This window comes from Danaus plexippus, chromosome 7 (assembly GCF_018135715.1).
Source record: "Danaus plexippus chromosome 7, MEX_DaPlex, whole genome shotgun sequence".
NCBI lineage: Eukaryota > Metazoa > Arthropoda > Insecta > Lepidoptera > Nymphalidae > Danaus > Danaus plexippus.
In genome coordinates this window covers 363299-388571 of record NC_083541.1, presented here as the reverse complement: position 1 = coordinate 388571, position 25273 = coordinate 363299, and the positions used below count along the sequence as shown (strand labels likewise).

The window sequence follows — 25273 nt, the reverse complement described above, 5'->3', positions numbered from 1 at the left end:
TTAAAAATAATTAAAAATTTTAATTTAAATTAACTTGCTGGTTGCTGATTTTTGATTGCTGATGTCATCCAGATGGCTTAATTAAAATAGAACAAGATATATATCAGCGCAATTTCTTTTATTTGAATAATCAATACTTAAGGATTATTAAAATTATCAGATGTCACCAGCATTACCACCTGCGTAGTTACGAGTGAAATGCAGTCACAACATTGAGTGTCGCTTGGTATAAAAAGAGGCTATGGTGCGGATTAAAAACATTCTCGCTCAAGCCGTCTCAACGATCGGACATCTTCGAATTAAAAGATTCATCAAACTGTTTGCTAGGTTACCTTCAACATCCTGCAAACTTGAAGATAACATAGTCCATTTGTGACGTCAGTAATGCTGACGTCATATAGTATAAATAGAGTAAAAACTACGGGAGGAAGACTGAATCCGACATATATTTAATCAGTCCTCTTTGTAATCAAGTATAAAATATATCGACATTATAATTTTGGTTATGTATAAATATATAATTTGTTTTTAACTGTACTCTCGCAAAATAGTTGTTTTTGTATAATGATTTAAATGTACTAACAAAAATAGATAAATGAAAATTCTACAAAAAAAGGCACCTGAGTTGCTGCTTTTATAGTACTTCAGCCATCCGCCCATTCAGCTCATGCCATGTCTGTCAAACAAACAAGCAAGAAAAAAATCAAAAATACCTTTTTGATACTTACAACTATGTTTGTGAATGTGGAATTAGGAAAAAAAACATGTAATTGTATTTGTTTGTATTGATTATTTTATATAAACCTAACATGTAATTGTTTGAAGAGGCCACATTGCCCAGCTTTTTTCGAATCAAGATTTAAAAGTTTCAACGCAACATCAAATATAGAATATTTTAAGTAAGCCGCGGATAACGCTGTATGAGGCTGTCCCAATTTACTTGTCTTTTGTCTTAACGGTGACTTTTATGCAAGTGTCTTTAGACATGGCCTGATGAAAACCAATTGAACTGTTTTAAAGTTGTAGGGGTGAAAATGGGGAAGTATTTTTCTGCTATTTTTAATACATACTTAGGTACTTTAACATTGAGGTTTGTTTTATTTTTTTTTTAACTTTTTTTTTATTTAATTATTATTTTTTTATTGATGTTGTGAAATTCTTTTATGTAATCAAGGCTGAGATGTAGATTTTCTCTAAAATATAAAATGATAAATATTTAAAATAATAAGTCATTCGCACCATTGCACAATTGACTAAATAAAATAAAGTAAATACATAGTATATTAAAAACTTAATATTTATCAAATGATGTCTTACTCAGAGGTACACCAGCTTATTATTTATAAAGCATGTCATAGAATTAAGAAAATTGACAAGAAATTTTGCTAAAAGACCCGTCATTAGACATATATTTGTGCAATAAAACTAAAAATAATATAACTACGCAATTTTGATTACAACTACTTTTTGTAAAGTAATAAGTGATAATATTAATGTAAATTTTTTGTATTCTATTTTATAATTACTAAATAAAAGACATATTAAGGTTATCTGTAGTTTATACTTTTTATTATTTCTATTAAAATAATACTTTGTTAAATAATACTATATTATTTCATTACAATCATCCTACTTATAAAAGCGAAAGTTTGCATTGTTTTTTTTGATAGATTGTTGGGTTTGCTGGTCTTTTACACAAAAACTACGAATTTAACTTTGATGAAATAGTTTATACTGAAATATCGTTCCTGTGAAATAGCAGTAGTATAGTTGTATTGTGTTAAACACGGTACAGAGAACAGATGTCACTACCAATTGACTATCACTACTATTGCTTTTATACAAAACATTTTCCTCTGAGTCTAATTCTAAAGTCTATGTGAAGGAAGTCACACACAAAAACTAATATAACTTTATATTCATAAATTTGACCTTTAATTGGTTTGGTTAATTTAAAATAAGTAACTTCTGGGGTCTTATTCGCCATTCGCAGTAAATTTTATGAAACTGCGCGTTCAATAGCCACCAACCTGCCAATCTCGGTCTTTGTGGCAAGTCAATTAGAGAGATTTAGTTTAAAAAGAGTTAATTTAAATTTTTTTTGTTGCATTTATAACATTTATATCTTAGATCTCATTATTTATATCTGAGTCTCCTATCATTCAACCTCCATATTATAAGCACGCACATATGTTATAATTAATTTTATATAAATTTAATATAATTGTGTCAAAAATATATGTCTTTTGTGACCAAAGCTTAGGTCTATGATTTATCTAATCGAGTAGTTAAGTGCAATTCTTGTTATATTGTAAAAAGGAAATATTTTTATCTTCCAATAACAATATACCCTCACATATTAAAAAAGATGACTCATTTCATATATTTAAAAAACTTTAATCGAATTATTGTTTATTGAATTTTGTTCGTCGTAAAAATTTGAATAGATTTGTGAGATGGTACGAATTCTTGGTATTGCCTTTGCTTCTTTTTTTATATTATACTAAAGCACATATAATGACAACGACGATAAATTGTACTTAATACTGTAATTTATTGTTATCACATAAGTGACAATGTTTTGTCTTTGTTGATAATAAAGTTCTTTAAATATCAATAATCTCATTAAATAGAAAAAAATAGGCAAGTGGTCCATAGGATATATGGGAAGGATATATAGAAATATAAAGAATAATTTGTCCCAGAGTACCGTATAATTATCATTTTCAATTGAAACGGATGAGAGCATAGGAAGACAAAAGTTCAAGAATTTTTAAATAAATTTTATTAGTTTGCTAACATGAACAATAAATTTAATTATTGGTTATGCAAATTTTATGAATATTCAATATTCATAAGTACATACGTAATGTACTTATTGTTATTGAACATGATAACAACGACTTTATCAATTAAGATTTTATTTAAATTTAATGATGTTCTAGCTCCAGTTTCGTTCAAGTAACTAATCTATATCGCTAAGTGAAACATCACACCTTTGGAAACTTTTCGCATGTTAGAAACATGCTCAATGAAGTTTATAAAGCAATAATATGCGATACACACGGTACAGGTGAACATTCATTACATTAATGATAATGAAGATCACTTTCAAACCAAAACTTTCGGCAATTATATTTTAATAAAATACAAAACATAAATATTACACAAAATCATCAGAAGTATAGGGAAAAATTATAATAAAACAAAATTATATTTACTATAGCAATTTTTAAATCTGTCAAGTTCGGTTTGCTCTATTATGGGAAACACCGAATAAACTTCAATAATTATTATATTATATTATTATATTATATTCACCTACAATCAGTCGCCTAAGTCTGCAGTTTTTTTTTCTTCACACATCCCTACCAACTTACGGACTTCATCTCTCTACCTCTAAAGAGAATCTTACGCACTATAAAGACTTGCCATGAGATGATGGCCATAACAAACTTAACTAAGCTTAAAAATATACAAGCCAGTCTAATATCTTATAAGTAAAGTTGTTTATGAAAACATATTCCATTTCTGTATACATAAATACCCGATCTATGTTATTATATATTACGAGAAATAATTTCAGACCGCTTCAACTGTCTGACAGAGTTTGTAGCTAAAATATTAAATGTAAACTTTCTTCAACGTGTAATGTTATAAAGAAGATAATATAAATACAAGGTGAACTAGCTCATAAAACAAACTACTTAATGTAATTTGATAATTAGTATTCAAGTAACCTGTTTCATTATTTTAATATCAGCTTAACTTTCACCCAAGAAATACATTTTTTAATTTTTCCGCTATTTATAATAGTTTAACAAGTTAATGGACGAATATATAATTATAATTATTCACATAAATAAATGATAATTCCCTTTTTTGTTTGTAATCCCTTCTAAAAAAATTTTTTTTTTCAACTAAGAGACTCATAGAAAACATACATATTATGATGGTTCTTCTTGAGGTAAACTTCTTTAGTAAATAATTTGTTAATTTTGATTATTTGTTTACTTCTTCTGACAAAAAAAAATCTTTTTCCTGCATGAGATGCTCATGGATCGTTTTTATCACAATACTAGTTCTTGCAAATTGGAATTCGCTTATTAAATACGTATCCTTGATATTGAATGTATATGTTTACGTATTTCAATAAATTTTTTTTGTTACAAAGCCACATCAGTATAAGTAAAGTTAAAATGTCAACAGTATTGTAAATGATAAGATGGTAGAGCCTAGATGTGGTTAAATTACTACAGCTGGAACATGGGCTGGCTCGACCGGGGAATTACCACCCTCTCACAGAAGTTCGGCGTGAAGTAGCCCTTTGTGGCTGCGTTTCGTCCGATGAGTGTGAGAGCCGGTTACCCTTTCACCGTTCCCACCCTTTACTGCCATTTGCTTATTCCCACACCTCCTTTTTCCTCAACAATCAAGGTTGGCAACACATCCATAACATCTATTTAGCGGATGTCTATGGGTGACGGCCAGTACTGCTCATCAAGTAGGCCGTCTGCTCGCTTGCCACCTTTCACATAAAAAAGGAGGGTAAATCCGATTATCATAAAGGCTGATCTTTAAAACGTTGCAGAGCATCGTGTCATTTTCGATATTATTTATAAGTTAGACAGTATTGAAGCGTTTCAATTTATATAATTAAAAGAAATTGCTAAAAATTTAGTTATTCTCTAACTATAAATTCTACTTTTCTGTAATATTTATCTTACATCACCTGCGGAACGTTTAATATATCATAATTTAGAACCTGCTTTGAACTCCTCAAATTTGTAGTCAAAGAATTCCACAAAAGGGAAAAATACGAGTTTATATTACAACTAATGATCACCTATATATCACAACAATTTCAAAATAACCACGTGAATAGGAACGGGCCATGATTGGTCGCCATGCTTTAGACGTCACAATGTTAAAAGAATTTGAAGATAGTACAATGTCAACAGCTTCTGCTCGTGATAATATCCGAAATTTATTGTAAAAAATTTATAATATTATGTAGTTCAATGTAGTCATGTGTGATAAAGGATTTATTAAAGCTAATTTCGATATTATACCTGATGTGGATATGTTTTGAAATTTGAACAGTTGAAATTTTAACAGAAGACATAAATTTATATACGATATGTCTCTTTGAATTATTCAATGTAAAGTTTCCTATGGGTGTAGTAAATCATACGAAAGTAATATCAAAAAGCCACAAAAATACAAAGTTCACATCCTGACGCCGTGGTAAAGGTTACATTGACTTTGACCTCAGCACTCTTATACTGTATTTATAATATCAATAGCTGAAAGTATACATACAATCGTTGTCCCATACTTTCAAAAACCCAAGATCCATATAATCCTTGTCTGATGTTTACATAATATTGTATTACACATAGCCTGTAGGAATTTTCATGAAAGTTTTAGTTACAGTTATAACAATAAAGAATAACAAAATTTTAAATACTAAAAGGTATTACAATTGAATTTTAGAAATACGGAAAAGTTTTTACCACTAATTAAAGAAGAAAGCACAGTTTTTCCTGAATTTCTTATAATTATTAGAGCGTAAAATATAAATTCGTATTCATATTACTTCTTTGTTGATTATAATCTTTTAAATCTCCAATTTTGTTCATTCCTATCTTCACTTTTCTTAAATCTAAACAACTAAGGCAATTAATTTAACATCTCCAAACACTCAAAAAGTTTTCTCGGGAGTAAAGGTACTCGAAACAGTATTTTTAGAATTCTTTTTATTATAACACATATTTTTAAATTAACAGACCTTAAGAGTGATAATAAAAAAAATATTTATAAAATGAAATAAGTGTTACATGGGGTGCAGATTATAGTGAGTCAAAGGATTTAGGAAAACTATGTAACTATGGAAATTTTCATTTCTATAACTGATGGCATATAGATATGAATACATTATTGGCCCGGTTTTAGGATCGCAATACAAGCCGATTGCTTCTCTGGTATCAAAAATCTTCAGATTAAGCGGATCGGGTGTTCGATTCGCACAGTCAAGAATGTCCCTCATTATATGATGTTTTATCCACACCCACCGACTTCTGGAGGCCAACGGTAAACCCGTCTTTAGATCCTGCTACCTTCTATAACCAATTTATGTATAAATCTTAGCATATCAAGTTTATATCAAATCTCAAGGTCCAGAGTCATTGTTTACAAATATGTAATCGGTTGGAAGTAGGTTGGAAGAAGAGCTTGTTTAATTGTGGTTACTGTAATGGCGGGTTATATTGAAGCCTACATAATGAATAAAGATTTATTTCACTACTAAACTTTCATTGTTCATTTGTTTTCGGTATGAAATTACAATTTAATTGTTCGAATATCTACTTCATCAAAGAGATCCAACCAATTCAGAGCGTCGTCGGAACGAAAAGAAACAAAAAGATAGAGAGACAACTATTGCAAAAATGATACCTGATACATATCTTTATGTACCGTGAATAAATCTACATTCACTTAGTAAAAAGTGTTTTTTTTTTAAAGGATACAAACGCAATTTTCTTTGTTATACAAATTGATGTTCAAAAAACGAAAATATTATTTAAATTGGTATTATAATTTCGAAGTAAAAAAAATACGTATTTAAACATATATGCGATAAGTTAAACAATATACTCTTTGCAAATTACCTTAAATATTATTCACGACAGCAAATAAATACTCGATATATGAAAGATAATAATTTTGAAAAAGAGACTTAGTGATATGCAGCACGTTTTACTTTATTATTGTACATTATACATTAAGTCATGAATCGTATTGAGTTTGAAGTTAACGGAGCAAAATGTTCAGGTAGGTAAAATTTATACTTTTGATTTAAATACATAAATATATATATACATACATAAATATATAATTTATAAAGTATTTATTTATTTTTGTGGTTTCAATTTCAATAATTTTTTTGTATCTACAACGGATTGTAACAACTTCATTATCATATACTCTAAAAATACATGTAATTGGTTCAAACTTATATATTTATTCATCAGGAGAAAAAAATATAAAGTATTGTTGCATATTATTTGAAACAGATATTCTAGGAAGTAATTTAATTGGTGGATCATGTGCATACATATTTTTTTATGAGAAAGTAGTCACCGTCGCCCACTGACATGCGTTACCAACCTTGGTTGTTAACGCCTCTTGCATGGGTGGTAATAAAGAAATCTCAAGAAAGGGTGGTAACAGGGAAATGGCAACCAGCTCTTTGACTCATCGAACTAAAAATAGTAATTAATTGACTTCTTCACGCCATCATCTGTGAGAGGGTGGTACTTCCCCGGTGGAGCCAGCCCATGTTCGAGCTGTAGTAACTGACCACAGCCAGGCTCTACCATCTTTATACATATATCTATATATAATGTATATATAATAACAATAATAATAAGTCTTTTCCTTCTTAATACGTCCTAATTATTGGAATTTTTAAATCAGTCGGCGAGGAAGTAAGTTCTACTACAACCCTGCTGGACTACATTCGTACAACTCTCGAGCTCCGTGGAACCAAGTATATGTGCTTGGAAGGAGGATGCGGGGCTTGTATTGTTAGTGTCATTACTCACCCCGGAGATGACCAACTAGCTGTAACCTCTGTGAGATATTTATATTTTTTTAAAAGTTTTGTTCCTGTCTTCATTCTTATTAATCTTATGAAAGTAAATGTTTTATATTGTGATTTTTTTTTAAATTTTGTAGTGTATGGTGTCAGTGACATCATGTCATGGTTGGCAAATAACAACTATTGAAAAACTTGGAAATCGCAAGGATGGTTACCATCCGCTTCAAAAAGCTCTTGCTAGCCATAATGGTACTCAATGCGGATATTGCAGTCCCGGATTTGTTATGTCAATGTACAGGTTATGAGAGTTCCTTTTATTTTACAAATTCATTACATCAAAATTTAAGAAGAATTATGACTTTTTCGGCATTTCAGTAAACTGAAAAGTAGAAAGAACTTAAAGATGTTGGATATTGAAAGAGATCTTTCAAGCAATATTTGTAGATGTACAGGATTCAGACCAATTTTAGAAGCTTTCAAAAAATTTGCTAGTGACGCTCCAGAGTCAAAAGATTTATTAGATATAGAGGAATTAGAAATATGTCAGAAACCTAATAGATTTTGTTCTGGTTCCTATAATTATTATAATGACTTTTACTTTGTGTCCAAAAATGAAATTTATCATAACAATTGGCACATTAATTTAAAAGATGGTAAAACATGGCATAAAGCCTTCACAGTCGATGATATATTAAATATTTTAACATTATATGGTCTGGACTCTTATATGTTGGTAGCTGGTAATACTGGCAAAGGTAAGAAAAACAAATTGATTAAAAAGTAAAATTAGTTATTGTATTCTTTTTTAATCAGCGGAAATTGCAAAAAGTTTTTATTGGGTAATTGTTATTATTATAGGTGTTATACCCATTGAAGAGTATCCTAGGAATTTGATAGATATCTCTGGAGTGAAAGAACTTAAAGGTTATTTAGTCGACCAGAACTTAGTTATCGGTGCTGGGCTAACAATATCTAATTTAATGGAAATATTTCAAGAGATATCGGATACTGAAAACTTTGAATATCTTAAAGTAGTTAATGACCACTTGCAATATGTTGGTAATATAGCTATTAGAAATGCAAGTATATATATAAAATTCTTCCTAATTTTAATAGTTTAAATACTTGACTTAATAAAATGTTTTTTTTTTTTAGATCGGCACGGTTGCTGGAAATTTAATGGTAAAACATAAGTATCCTCAATTTGCATCCGACCTGTTTCTCCTATTTCAAGTTATAGGGGTTGAATTGACGATAAGTGAGAAAATTTTCTTCAATGATATGACTAGTATATTTTTGGAATAAGTTTTTTTTTATGCAGGTTAAAATAGAGTGATCAAATAGAAATCGTACGTTATGAAAAATAATAGACGGAACCTGTTGCCGTTTGTTTCGTTTGTTGGAAATATTTGAGTAAACCAATACATATATTTGTAGGGTCCTTTGATTCAGTAAGAACAGTAACAATGGAGAATTTTATGAAGGAAGATATGAAAGGAATAATAATTTTAAACGCGCTATTTCCACCGCGCACTAAAATGTACAAGTTAATCACATATAAGGTAATAAATTACTACTTATTACCTAAACCTGAGATAATAAACATAAATGTTATATCAATTGAAAAAACAACTATGGGTATCTAGAAGTTAATATTTTTTATCCTCCGCTTACAATTTTTAGAACAATTATTAATTCCTGCTTACTATTTTAGGTTGCTGCAAAATCACGTAATGCACCTGCAATAGTTAACGCTGGTTTTATTTACAAACTCAATTCTGAAAATCAAGTATTGGAATGTAGGATTACTTTCGGCGGTCTCTCTTCAGATTTTAGTCGAGCAACCAACACGGAAAAGGCTTTGATTAAAAAGCAATTATTTAGTAATGATACTTTACAAGAGGCATTACAAATTTTATCAACAGAAATTAAAATTAATAAAAATCCGTCACAATCTTCAGTTGCTTACAGAAAACAGCTTGCTCTTGGTCTCTTTTATAAAGTGCGTAGATATGTGTTCTAATGTAATTTAAATATTAGATATCAAAAATATTTCAATTCCAAATTTAAGTTCATTACTTTTTAAATAAATAAATAATTATTTATATCATGATTTTTTTTAGAATAATTGGAAAACCGGTTTTAAAACTGAAATATTATGACAATATATGGAACAATTTTAAAACTTCTATTGCGCTCACATATTAGTGAAATATTTAAATTTAAATAACTTTAGGTGTTTGTAGAGATCATTCAAGACACATAGAAATTTATAGTTACTAAATAAAAAATAATAACAATCTTATGAATATATTTAAATTTTAACAAGATATTATCTGTTTTTTTATGTATGAGATATTGTAGGGATAGTTACTTTATCCGAATAATTCCAGATACAATATGTAATTTTATTTGTAATTCAAATTTGGATTCTTAGAAATGTTTTAACCAATTTTATTATTGTAAGGTTTTTGTTTTCATTTTTCACTATTAATTTTTAGATTAATTCACTATTACTCTGGCCTTTGAAACTGATTTACTTATTTAAATGTATTTTTTATTTAGAGTCTTCTATCCATCAGTCCTGATAATATTATACACCCAAGATATAAATCTGGAGCTCTCAAATTGCATGAAATTCGTCCAGTGTCTAAGGCCTCTCAGTCCTATGATACCAATTTGAATCTTTGGCCTCTCACTCAGCCCATTCCTAAATTTGAAGCTTTGGTAAGTATAAATTAAATATCTAGATAAACCATTTTTTTATTACAAAATTTATAAACATTTTAATAAAATTATAGATTCAATGTGCAGGAGAGTCGGAATATGCCGAAGATTTACCAAGGTTGCCTAATGAAGTGTACGCCGCTTTTGTTCTTAGTACAGTTGGGATTGGAACAATAGAAAATATAGATGCCAGCAAAGCATTGGTAACGTATAATACTACTATTAATATAGTGCGAATCTCATTTTCTCAATTCGAATAAATAATATATCTTTTTTTGGCAACAGCTGAATTTTTGTAGTTTAAGCTTCAATGACTTAATCCTAATTCTGATCAAATATAACAACCACATAAATTTTTATTTATTTTCTTTCTTTTCAATGTTAACATAGTATGCATCGAAGCAAAAGTCCTGTAAATGGTTATTTTGTTTATTTTTATATTACAGAAAGTCGACGGGGTCATAGCATTTTATACAGCTAGTGATATTCCCGGTTTGAATTCTTTTACGCCAGTTGACGGTTTTGACACAGGGGTAAATGAAGAAGTGCTCTGCATGAGACAGATTAAGTATTATAATCAACCCATTGGATTGGTTATAGCCGAAGATAACACTATAGCTCAAAAAGCTGCACTCCTAGTGAAAGTTACATATAGTAATGTGCAAGTGCCAAAAATTGATATTCGTATCAATAAAATGGACTCGAGTAAAACAACATTATATTATTTTAAAAAAGCGACATCAAAGGGTTCTGATATAAAGAAGGTGATAGGAGGCAACAATTCGACGATCGGACAATATCATTTCTGCTTGGAAAACATGGCTGCAATAAGCTGGCCACTTGAAGATTCTTTGAAAGTTCGCCCAACTTCACATTTCATAGACTCTGACCAACTGATGATATCAAGAAATTTAAACATTGAACAATCCAGGCAATATTTTTATAAACTGTTTTACACACGGAACATTATTTACATTATTAATTTCATCAATACAATTATTTACATTATATTTTTCTCGTCTGTGCATTTCAGCATCGATATTGCCGTTCGTAGAGTTGGTGGTAGCTTTGGAATAAAGCTGTCGAGACAAACCTTAGTGTCATGTTCAAGTTCTCTTGGCGCCTATAAGCTGAACCGTCCTTGCAGGATGACACTTCCAATGTCTGTACAAATGAGAGCTATTGGTAAAAGAATGGCATCGTCTACAGTTTACGAGGTACATAATACAATTTAGATTGTGCAATATCATATAAAAGTCAAATCGTGTCAACATGTTAAGATTTTTCAGATTATTTTTTTTGTAACCAATTAAGCATTAAATGTTATTTTGTAGCTTGGTGTGAATCATGAAGGTCTTATCCAATATATTAATTACGATATTTACTATGATAATGGCTACATTGTAAACGAGCGTCTGATACAATCATCAATTCAAAATTTTTTAAATTGCTATAGAATTAATATGGCAAATTTTAAATGTTTTGATGTCATTACTGATACGGCATCAAATACATGGTTTCGGTGCCCAAGTAAGTATATTTAATGATATTTAATAAATAAAACATTTTCGTTACATTTTCACTTAAGTTCAGTTATCATATTTACCACGTACCTACATATTGGGACGTGTTACACCGAATATTATGTTTGCCTTTGGAAGCATAGACCGATAGCAAAAGTATAAAATTCTAACTATAACAAAATCTTTGTACAGCAACTGTTGAATGCATTGCAAGTACTGAATTTATTATGGAAAGAATCTCTTATGAATTGGGGATAGATTCTCTTCAAGTTCGTCTCACCAATTTGGACACTGATCATTACTGTGACCTAGTGGAAATGATAAAAAATATCCAATCAAGCTCTAATTTTGAGGAACGAAAGAAAAATGTCAAAAAATTTAATACAGAAAATAGGTGGAAGAAAAGGGGAATTAGGTTAGTTCCTATGAGATGGAGTACAACATTACCTTTTGCTTTTAATGTAACAGTATCAGTATACCATGGTGATGGTTCCGTAGCAATAACTCATGGTGGAGTTGAAATCGGGCAAGGTATTCATACGAAAGCAATACAAGTGTGTGCCTACTGTCTTAATATACCGGTTGACAAAATCAAAATAAAGCGAACAAACTCGATAGATAGTCCTAATAGTTCTCACACAGCTGCAAGTAAAACGACCCAAAACATTCTTATCGGAGTTAAGCGGGCTTGCAAAAGTATATTGGAAAGACTTGAACCTATCAAAACTAAAATAACCAACCCAACATGGGAACGGGTAATATCTAAAGCCCATCAATTGGGTATCAATTTACAAGGGAATGGTTTTGTGGACTTCAATGACGAAACTGAGTATAATGTTTATGGCGTAGCTGTAAGTGAGGTAGAAGTAGATATCATAACTGGAGAGTGGGAAATCATTAGAGTTGATATACTGGAAGATGTTGGCCAAAGTATTAGTCCTTTACTGGATATTGGGCAAGTAAGTAATCAGTAAAGTATGATATACAATTATTCCGACGTAGTAATCGTTTATAACGTTAAGATATCTTAAGAACGCCCAATTATCTACTTAACCATTTGTAACCTATACAGATTGAAGGAGCATTTATTATGAGTTTAGGATTCTGGACAACGGAAGAGTTGAAATATAATAACAACACGGGACAGATACTTACAGATAGAACTTGGAATTATTTTGTACCACAAGCCACAGAAATTCCACAGGATTTTAGAGTGAATTTACTGAACAATTCTTACAATAAAAAAACTATGTTTGGTTCAAAAGGTAAAGAAATCAATTAAATTAATAAAAATAAAAAATATGTGTTCTAAGGCTCTTTAACATATACATTCACTATTTTATTCTTTTAGCATTGTCTGAACCACCCATGAGCTTAGGTGTGGTTGTACCTTTAGCAATGAGAGAAGCTTTAGTATCTGCTAGAACTGAATGTGGAATACCAAGCACACAATGGTTCAATATCGGTAAATATTTTATATTAAGTTTTCACACTGTTTAGTTAAAAGTTAACTGAATATTTTATTTTTAGATGGTCCACACACTGTAGAAAAGTTATGTTTGTCGAGCGGAACCAAAATAGATCATTTCAAATTTTACTGATGGCGAATGAATAATTTTTAAATGGGAATCTATATTTTTCATATTCCTTTTTACGCATAACAAACTACTATCGTATATGTTCCAATCTTAACTTCTAATATAAAAGAGCAACAACTAAGTATTCATTTTCAATTGGGCATGACCATCATTTTCCTCCTAGACATATAGAATAGCAAAATATTTTAAATTTTCATAGCCTATAATGCTAATATCTTTTTAATTGCTACCTGGAATGATGTTTGTAATAGTAATTCCTGCTGATGTAGATTTATTAATAAAGTAACATTCTAAGTAAAATGCGTACCAAGTTCCAAATAATATTTCAGCATGATGTGTGCCGTACTGGGTGATAAATAAAATGGAAAATATTTGATAAGTTTCATTGACATTATTAACATTTAGATAACAGGAACGTGAATTTCAAAATTTGCCAGTTAAAAAAAAACTGTAACATACTTTAGTAACGGTTATTTTCAGTAAACGTGAAAATTAAAATAATAGCTGTGATAAAGTGATATCTTTATGGTTTTTGCTCCTTCTGAGCTATTGCTACTTTTAATATACGTAGATATTTTAGCGTCTTCCTTTTTAAAATTGAGAATAATTCATCACCATTATCGCCACTATTTAGAACAGTATGAAGAATTAGATTCTGGCTTATTTATTTATTCCACCTTTTTTCATCCAGGGATAATTCAAAATAATATAAACAACTAAAGAGGGCCTTATCGTTAAAATATTGTGAAAGTCAATCTGTAAACATTGACTTTAACAATATTTAAGAAGATATTTGTATCATAACGCCAGATTTTGTCTTAATAAGAATAAATAGTAATATATTTAATGGTATTAATTGATTGTTTATTATAGTATATTTTATTATATATAGGTGAATTGTAAGACATCGTTTAGGTATATATGTTCGTTGATTTAAAACATTTAGATATGACAAATATATTTTAACAAAAATTTTTGGTATCAATTTATTTTAATTTAAGGTTTTATAGTAATACTTATAAACAGTAAGATAATAATATTGAGAAATTTTCAAGTTCTTTTAAATTATATTTTGAGTTGTAAAACTGTCGATTTTGATTGGTTTTGTAGACAACTTTTATATTCGTAATGCATATAATTTTCTTACCGACTTAAGTACAACTAACTGAAGATATTTTCGCAGTCGTCTGTCAATTCAGGTGTTATGAAATTTCTTTCTAGAATACTCGAATTTAAATTTAGTTGTTTCAATAAACAATTAAGTCATAAAAATACATATACAGACATATTGTTTAAATAAGAAATGTTCAAAAGCATAAGCATAATACATTAAATTGTGATATTTACAATTAGTATTCAAATTATATATTATAAATGGCTGCGGAAGAAATTTCATCAATTCTTGCTGTTATTATACATGTTCAAGAAATTGAAAAGTAATAATTTTTTTTTGAAACCTGCCATGTGACCACTACAATACTGTTGCTTTTAAGAGTTTTTTTTTTGTATTAAAGATTCAATTTAATACAATAAAAGATTTACTTTTTACCAAACGTGTGTATTTCGTCTAATTTATTGAAGACTGACAAAATAACTTCTAAATTACAAAGTCTCAACCTAATAAAGAATAATTAGTATTACATTAACAAATGTCTCTTAAAGACTCACTAATTAATATGAAAATATATAAAAAGTTCCAAATACAATGAATTGATGAAGAGTACCGGTTATATTACAGTTATGAACGGTAAAATAACTTGAAAAAATATAGTCACTATAGGTACTTTTTTATGGCTACCATATTATTTAAATTATTCATATCATCAAAAATTACTAACTGTACTAAAATATATATATGCTAGCATAATATTCATGTTACCAATAGTCTAGCCTAGGGTCTATTTGTATTCGGGACGATCCTAATTGCCGGGATCGCCCCCTTTCTCCGAGGGAGTAAGTCCGGTCTTTGCCAGGACCGGCCAGTCGCTGGTGTGCCCTGTCGCTGACAGATCCGGGGTGCACCAACATAGCGGCCGATGGCTTTCAGCATACATTATTTTGTTATATCTCAAAGAATTTAGGCAGCGTTTTCATTAAAAGCTCTCAGACGGCCTCTGTTTCCCGACATCTTCAACAAATATCGTTAAGGTACACACAAGTAAATACAAAACCTTAACAAATTATACTAAAACCTTCCTCGAGAATTATGCTATCGAGTGGTGATAACTATTTGATAATTAATCGATGCAGTTTTTCCGTTTATCGCAAACAGACAGAAAGACAGACGCGGCGAGGGACTTAGTTTTATAATATGTATATTGATTGATGATTTGAAATGTTTGCCACATGCCAATGTTTGCAAGTGATAAGAAAAAGACTTAAGACTTAAAATATTTTTAAGTGTATATTTAAATGATAAAAATATCTAGCTATCAAAATCTTAAAAGACGCAAATTCGCCTTGAATTTGTAGATTTTGAGGACTCAGTAGAAACTTTCTATTGCATTAAATTATATGTAGCCATATTATAAGTATGTACTGATCGTACTAAATTTAAAGTATTTTTAATGCTTTATTAGCACTACTTTACAAAGTTATTATACAGATAATAAAATAAAAACATCGAAAACCAATCAAATTGAACAATTTGAATAAACATTTACCTATATTATTTTTTATGCCTCATCATATATGTTTAAAAAAATCTCCCTGTAAACTTTTATGAATAGAGCCATTTTCTTATGTTTAAGTATCTTTAATCCTAATAATATAAATGCTAAAGTTTGTAGCGATATATGGATCTCTGTAGTTCTTTCACTTAAAATGTAGTGAACAGATTTGATAAAAAATTTCTTTTATATAGCTTAGACATTGAAATAACATATTGAATATAATTTATCCCCTTAATCCGTGTAATTTTCCCATTAACACATAAATCTTGAAGTGACGACGACAAGACATTGAGGGTAGATGTCGCTGGTGGTTGGTTAACAGACCCATTAAATTGAGAATAAATAGAAAATTTTATCTGAGACTTTCATTTACTCCTCCCTTAATAATATTTCGTACTATTCATATTAAAAAATGACAAACGCCCATCTATAATTGTTCTATAGACAGCTCAATTCACCGATGCACGTGAGGGTAAAATATCTTTACAATCAAAGGGTGCCAGCTCGTGATATCTCGTAAGAAACAGTGTATTCCTAATTGCAGTACTTTTCAAAGCTGTGTTGGAAACCCCGTATACATGGAACTGATTTTGTATCAAGTTCTCAATTTATGATAATGGAATATATGTATTAATTCAGGTTTTTTGCAATCCAATATGGGGCCATGTTTTTGCAGTGGCTGCAAATTCCGACCAAATACCCATATTTATCAAGTTTTATTACATAACTTAGAAATATTGACAGCAGACTCGTTGTTGAATTGTATATCTCCTTCTTTTGTGCGACTTTATTTATATCAGCTTGTTAGGGCATTTATAAAATAAATTAAAAAACTAAATAAAAACTAGACTCATTTAAAACATAACTTGCTGTTTAATATATTACTTAGCGTCTAATCACAAATATAATATTATTTTTAATTAGAATTTAGTTTAAACACGTCTAAAACCATTTATTATTGACTTAATACAAAAAATAGAAACTAATGAACCAAATGGTACCACGATCTACTTAATTGGATATAATGTTGAATAATCTATTTAATTTTCTATAGACCTCTTAACGCCTCTTTGAAAATAGTTAAATATTTTATTCTAGAATGTGTGCGTTGTCAGAATTATCGCTGTTGTACTAGAAAAGCTGAAAAAAACAACAACAATTAAGGTAAAGCTGTTTTTAAAAAGCGGTTTGTTTAAATCTTAAGATATTTATCTTTTTTAAAATCTAAAACTTAATTATATTAAAATTACAGCAGTATATTGAACGTGACATTTTTTGGTTTAAAAATTACGTACTTAATTAAGATATAAAGCAATATGTAATTTTACTTTCCTGGTAAATGATATAATTAATATGTTGGTGTGGTGGTATGGTAACTTCAGATAAGTTAATATTAAAGGGTGCTAGAAGATAACAATTTAAATAGAAATGATATAACTCAGTTGGAGATCAACTAGCGTATTGAGATCATGGAAAGGATTAATTTCAAAGTAAACGGAAAACAATACTCGGGTAAGTATTGTTCTTTATACATTTTTCAAGCGACTTCGAAAAAGGAGGAGATTATCAATTCATTTGTAGTTTTTTTTTTTTGTTACCAAATAACTTTGCACTGGGTGCAGCGATTTAAATATTTATTTTTTATTTGAAAGCCAATGCTTTCCGTTTGATCGATCCCATTACAATTTGGTTCAGTTCTGACAATGGAAACCACAACCATATAAGCCTATAATGTACGAGTAACATTTACGCCAACAGATTTCGATATATTTATTTATAAAGTCAGACCTCACAAATGGTCCCATGATGATTGCAATAAAACCTTGTAGCATACACATATATAAGTACTATTTTGAAGGATATGTTTAAGGAAAGTCTGATTTCAGTTTTGACAGTTTATTTTTTTCACCTACACTGTTACACAATAATTTTTATATTTAGAATATATGGTGAGTGGTTTTATAGAGAGTACCGTAGTTACTGGTTTCACGACACTTCGTTACGTATCAAATCTGCTGATTATAGGAAAAATTACAATGAAGTGTAGTGGCCAATCCTACATCACACCCCTCCTAAAATTTCTTACAAATAGATATATTTACAATTCTTAAAATACAATAAATTTACAATCTAAACAGCCAAGTTCTACTCTACAGGTAACAAATACAAATGCAATTTAACAAAAGTTCGAATATAATAACAAATCTGTACTACGATAAGAGGCATGTTATGACTACAACTTATTACAATTAATAACAGTATAACATTCACAATACAGTTGAGTATGTTAACAAATTTGTTTTAAAATACATACTAAATAGTTTACAGAATTTTATCTCTTTAATAAATTCTGAAGCAAGTGGAAGTTAAAAAGAAATATTTAGATAAACATTTTTTTCTTAGACGTGAAACTTTTCGTATAACATGATATTGAATTTAAATATAAATTCTATTTGTTAGGTTAGTATAACTACAAGGTATTATTCTACAACCTTGTTGGACTACCTTCCGCACCACCTGGAACTTCGCGGTACCAATTACATGTGTGTAAAGGGAGAAAGTAGCGCCTGTACCGTGAACGTTACGAAACATCCTGGAGGAGAATCTCAAGGAGTCAACTCTGTGTCTTATGAAAGCTTGCTAGAAACGCATTCAATGAAGTCCTGAGATAATCCTACCTTGGTCCACAGTGAAGTATCAAGATTAATTTCATAATTTCAAAAAACTTTTGATTAAAGTTCACAATATGCAAAATATTTTAATGTATGGTACCAACAACATCATGTGACATTTGGGACGTAACTACAATAGAGGACATTGGTGGCCGTTTGGAAGGTTACCATCCACTGCAAGTAACACTCGCGGAGAATAATGGTTCACAATGTGGATACTGCACTCCAGAATGTCTCATGGCTATGTACAGGTATTAATAACACTTAAAAAATAAATTTAAAAAAATAACAAAATTATTTTTTTTACTCTGGATAATTAAGTATACATAAAGGAAATAAAATTTTCAGTATTCCTTAACATTCAAAGGCAACAATGTTCGAAGTAGAACAAAGTTTTGGAAGTAATATCTGCACAAGTAGCGGACACCGACCAATCTTGGAAGCATTTAAGAAATTCGATACAGATGCTCCAAGTTATAAAGATGTTTGAGACATTGAGGACCTAGAAATATGCAAAAAGCCATTCCAACCTTATTCGAAGCACAAAGTGACGAATCTGAATTGTGCTTTGTATCTAGAGAGGACCTTAGTAATGAAATGCTCCATATAGTGTTAAATGATAGTAGAGATTGTATAAACCGACGTCTATTTCTAAAATTTGTAGTATTTAACAAAAACGGAACACAATCATATTGTATGTTATTAAGTGGTAATACTGGCAAGGGTAGGTCATGCAAATAAAGCTCAAAAATATAATTTGAAATAGAGTAAGACCTAAAAGATGATGTAGCATGTGAAAGTTCTATTATAGCTGAATCACTTAGTTATTATTATGAAGTTCTATTTCTACTTTTACGTTACCTTGTTGCTCAGAAAGCAGATAATTTATATATTCAAAACATGGTTAAATTTAATTTTGATTAGTCCTAATTATTTCAGGAGTTTACCCCATACTACGAGTAGAATATCCTAAAGTACTGATAAATATCAGTGGAGTAACAGAGTTGAAAGGGCACTATATCGATCAAAACTTAGTGATTGGTGGAGCAACAACACTCAACAAACTGATGAATATATTTGATATCCCGCTCCGTTAATTTTGAATATTTGCTAATTTTAAATGACCGTTTAAAATTAGTTGCTCATGTCACTATTAGGAATGTAGGTAGATTACGTAAGGCTAAGGAACAGGAAAGATATTATTCTTCATTAGTATTCCTAGAACATTATACATTTTAAAATCCCAAATATGTTTTATGTTTGATTAATAATAATTATCCCATAGATGTTTTCAAGTTCGTGTGTATGCATTTATGTGTGTGACCATGTTTATAGAAATTGAAATTATACATATTACACATATATTTCGAAATTACGAAATCAACAGTCGCGGGTAATCTAATGCTAAAAAATCTACATCCTGTTTTTAAAACTATAGGAGTTCAGTTAACTATATGTAAGTATTTGTTAACATACGAGTACTATTATTAATATTATATTTTTATTTATATAATGTACTTATATTTTAAGAACCAAAAATGTCAGATAATAAATCCTCAGGTGGAAGGTGCATTCATAGTGGGTTTAAGCCTATGAAAAACATCTGAAGATGAGCTTCGTAAATCTCACATGAAGGCGAGATTCGGACAAACCGTGCCTGGAACTACTGAGTTCCTGGGGCTAGAGACATCCCGCAGGACTTATTTATTTCAGAAAAGAGAAATTTATTTCAGAAAAGAGAATTTGACAAAGTTTCGATCTTTGGAGCTAAAAGTAAATCTTGATTAAGAAAAAAGTTTGTACTATTAAAATTTAATAATAGTTAGAAAAGTTATTTATTACTTTACATCTATTCATATTTATTTTTTATTTTATAATTATAGCTACAGAAGAACCAGCAACATGCTTGGCTATAGTTATACTTTTTGCTATGAGGGCAGCCATAACGGCTGCACGTCTAGAATCAGGAATCCCTTCAACGGAGTGCTTTCAAATGGGTGAATTTTGTAAACATTTCTAAGTTTTCACAAATCTTTTTTATAAGCAAAAGCAATTTATAACTGTATTTTCGTCTTTTTAGACGGAGCGTATACAATTAACAAAATATCTCTAGCGACTATGACCAAAATCGAGGACACTTAAAAGTTAGTGTTGAAATGCATATTTTTATTGTATAGTAATAGTAGTAGGCGATATCTAGCTTTCATCTTTCAAGTAAAACATTTTAACAATATATCCATATAATTATTAAAGGTAGAATGATTATTAGGTAGAAGGTAGAATGAAATTATTATTGAAGGTAGAGTCCCCCTCTTAGTTTTTAAAGAGTATGACGTCAGCATCTCTGAAGCCACCAAATGCCTTTCTTTTCGCCTGTTGTCAGGCTTCCAAGCTAATGAAGGTAACCTTTTAGGCGGTTAGATGAATCCTTTATTTTGAAGCGGTCCCATCCCTGTAACGGCTTGAGCGAGAATATTTTAAATCTGTACCCTCGCCTCTATTTATATCAACCAACACTCATTGTTGTTACTGCACCTACTGTACTGTACACAGGTGGCTACGCAGATCTATAATTATTATTTACTTAAATATAAGGTATTCGCTCCGATATATATGTATATTTTCCTTTGGAATAACAATGATATGAATAACATAAAACTTAAAGTGAATAATCGTAAAATATTAATCATGTTGTCGTATGGTAAAATTGAGGACTGCAGAATAGAAACATTGGATTGAGAAACCTCAATTAGATAATTTTATTTCAAATAGATAGTAAATGAACAAATTATCACAATCGCTATTCTCACAGTGTTTAGAAAATTTTCGTTTTGATCTTCACAATACATTAAATTTAATATCATACCAATCAACTTAAAAACTACCGTATTTCTTTCTATAACAACAATAAAAGCAAATTTAAAGATATTGTATTAAGGAAATAGGTAAAGCTAAATCCTAAAAATCTATCAATAAGATTTATATAAAACAATAGATTCAATCAATACAATCTACTTTCGAATGAGGTCAAGTGATGCGATTTTATATTGAACATTTAACACATTTTAATGAACAAATTTTCCGTCCATTGTGCTATGGATTTTGTCTTAGTAGTTACACTTCGCACGACCAGATTTTAAAGCATATTCAAATATATAATAAATTTATATTTTACCAAGAAAATCCTTATTATATTAAGTTCAAATATTCCTACTGACAAAGGTTCAAGGTTCAGCACAGAAAATAACTGAAATACCCCCAAGGGGATGATACCCGTAAGTCATAAAGGAATTTAGCCCTGGACCAAACGTAGCCCGATTTCTGTTAAGAGAGGACGACGCACATATACGTATGTTATGTATTTCATGTCAAATATATTAAACTAATACATGACATTTTTTTTATATTTTGATGTATAAGAACTGTGGTCCGTTCGTAATTTTTGAAAATTCAGATATTGTTTAAAAGTAAACCTACCCTTTAATAACGTCTCGCATAGTAAGTTGATGATAATTAATAAAAAATAACTTGCAAGTAACATAGAAACATCTAGCAGTATTTCGAATAATAATCATAATTGACTGCTGTTTTTGAATAATTCAGGAATTTCTGAGTTTCAGACTGCGATTTTCTCAAAGATATACTTATTTCTAATATTATTACCATTCTTATATAAGATATTGTTGACATAAATATTTATGCAAATGAAGTTCGCGTAATTTAGTTCGTGAACTAGATATAATGGAGTTTTTGAACGCACGCTTAGATGTCATTGGTGTCGTTGCTGTCAATGTCAATAATTTCTTTCCGAGAACACGTGGTGACAATTGTTTTGCTTATAACAAAACTAATTAATAAAAGTAGGAATAAATAAATAGCTTTAAAAGTCGTTTCTTTCACAGGTTTGTAACATCTATAAATATATATAATAAGTCAGTAAAAATCGAATGTCTGGACATTAAATATTTTTCCGAAAAACTGATAGGAGACAATTAAAAAAGAGTCATAGAAACTAAAAAAACAATTTTTGTCTGTCTGTTTGTCTGTCTGGTACGTTTGGAACTTCAAAACTACTCAACGGATTTGAACGCGGTTTTCACAGTTGGATTACATATAATTAGGAGCATTGTCAAAACCTTGTTTCGTCAAAATCGGTTAAGGAAAAAAGAAGTTATGGTCAATTGAAAACTTACTTCAAGCACTGCTTCAAAACTTGATAAAGTTTGATGTATATATGGTTACGCAAAGAGCGACCAAAACGCGGGAGGAGCCGCGGGCAACAGCTAGTTTATAGTAATTACTTTGGTGGAACTAAAGTGTCGTAATTTATGGTTATTATAATAAAACATTTCTTTCACAGAGAAAGGCAATTAAGTTATTATTCTTACACAACCATTGGTAGTAGTGTTAGTAAATACGCATTATATTTATTATACATATGTTTACCTGCACGTGACTATCGAACATATTATTCACCATTTAGAGGCAGCTGATTTTTTCTCCTCAAAGAATAGCTATAGAGTTCGCTACTATAACACTTCGCAAACACTCAAATATATAATAACCAGCTGACCACTATACTAGTATAAGCTCAGCAACCCGTCTGTCCAAAAAGAGCTTTACAACGAACTGTACAACCCGCCACTGGTATGCACGAGCCGATGTATCTATTTAAATGATGCAGCTACTAGACATTACAATAGGATTATTTAAAATTAGAACATTTTCCAACGACAGGAAATAATTTGAATTAGTATTTAATTTAGTGCGTTCGAGGCTGTTGCTACCCATCCTACCCTCGATGCCCAAGCTAATGTTCAAGGATTTTCATCAACTCGGAGGCATTTTATAAGTTTCTGTCCGAGACAAACTTGGTCATGTAAATTTGCTGATTGGTAGAAAATATTTGTCATAATATTTACCATATTTTTGGTATTATTGTCGTCCGATTTATTATATCTCGTAACAAATCGTAAACAAAACAGTAAACAATAGAAAAATATACATTATAGTCTTTTGATTTTCTGTTCTTAAGTTCAATTGTTGTGTTATTTTATACACTCAGAATACTTACAATTATTAAGTATACATTACAAAGATTATAAATACATAACAGTTTTATGTAATTACTTTTTAATTAAGTTGGTAAGAGTGAGGACCCGACGGTAGTTTCATGGTATATTATAAAACTAATCCAGCGATCAGTATAGTGTACTGCAGTCTGTCCGCCTGAATGACCCATTGTCGGTACAATGAAGTGCATTGAAACCGTATTGTAGAACGCAGCACTGTGATTTCCCGAAGGACTGCACTCACATCTTTTACTCCGATATCACGACCGCATTCGCGTTCTAATAAAAAAAAATTAAATAACGTATTCAGAACTTTCTGCTAGTAAGCGAACTCTAAATAAAAGAAATTAAAGATCCGTAAAATTTAACCTCTGTTTATTATTAGCAGATGACTGAACTCGTGAATCAAAAGAATAGTAAGTTTCAATGCAGTAATAACAAACCTGTCATCGTATTTAAAAAAATATAAACATAAAGAACTGAATTAAAGCTTTATTATAAACAATTTTTTCATTATTAGATATATCTACGAAAATCATTTCTTTACAGATTTTTCTGTTAGTCATGGGATTCTTAAAAAAAGGTTAGGTTTAAGTGAAAATATATAATAAAAATATATCTGTAGTATTTATATAAAGGTAGTGGCTGTCTAAGGCATATTCGACGAAACCTTAAGGACAAATTCCTGATAAACTATTTTTAATAATATACGTCGCAAGAAATCTATATTTTTTTGTTCTTCCTTAGTAATGAACATTAGATGATATATTTATTGTTATAAAATGTATATGAAGGATTTTATACAATGAGCTACTAAAAAAAAATATTCTGTTGATTTATTTTTGAAGAAAGTAGTTATAAAGTTCTCTAGAGGTGTGCCCTTTTTAGAGAGGAACTAAAATTATCTTAACATTCGTGTTAAGGTACTTCAACCGGCGTATTTTGTTTGCGATTTCCAGTCCGTACTGGTTCACGTAATGAGATCGAATTTAAATCCGAGAAAATTGTTGTTTTAATAATAATGACTAAATCATCATTAGTGAAAATCAAATAGGGCTCTCGGTTAGATTCATTTTAGAATTAAAGTTTTTTATTGTCATTTAATTTAATAACACTGCAGTAACATACATATACCACTTTTATCTTTTATTTGTTGTGGTTTATTTCATTATGTGATTGTGTATTTCTTTTCTTTGTGCCAGTAATAATAACAAAAATTAATAAATACTGAAAATATTCATATGTATTATGGTACAGTGTGATTACTCTGTGCCTATTATTTCAATTGTTAGATTATAGATAAAAGTCGTTTAAACGTTATTTTAGATCATTAAAAACCTTTTCAAAAATAAACTTATATTTGAAAGCGATAAAACGAAAAAATTAAACTATATAAAAAAGATTTT

At 29.8% G+C, this 25273-nt stretch overlaps 2 protein-coding genes across 2 annotated transcripts; both read left to right on the top strand.

Annotated features, from left to right (window-relative positions):
• Positions 1–6739: 6739 nt before the first annotated feature.
• LOC133318771 (uncharacterized) lies at positions 6740–8685 on the top strand (the record flags this gene model as incomplete). Its single annotated transcript, XM_061520997.1, has 5 exons — positions 6740–6834; positions 7480–7637; positions 7741–7901; positions 7979–8358; positions 8462–8685. Coding segments are annotated over exons 1-5 (966 nt in total), but the record flags the coding sequence as incomplete, so codon positions are not given.
• Positions 8686–8764: 79 nt separating this feature from the next.
• On the top strand, positions 8765–14195 carry LOC116770718 (xanthine dehydrogenase/oxidase-like). The gene is made up of 11 exons (XM_032662316.2): positions 8765–8861; positions 9041–9165; positions 9318–9605; positions 10169–10330; positions 10405–10533; positions 10777–11547; positions 11665–11860; positions 12046–12812; positions 12926–13118; positions 13205–13318; positions 13384–14195. Exons 1-11 carry the CDS (start codon positions 8783–8785, stop codon positions 13452–13454), a joined length of 2895 nt encoding a protein of 964 aa, XP_032518207.2. The 5' UTR covers positions 8765–8782; the 3' UTR covers positions 13455–14195.
• The last annotated feature ends 11078 nt before the right edge of the window (positions 14196–25273 follow it).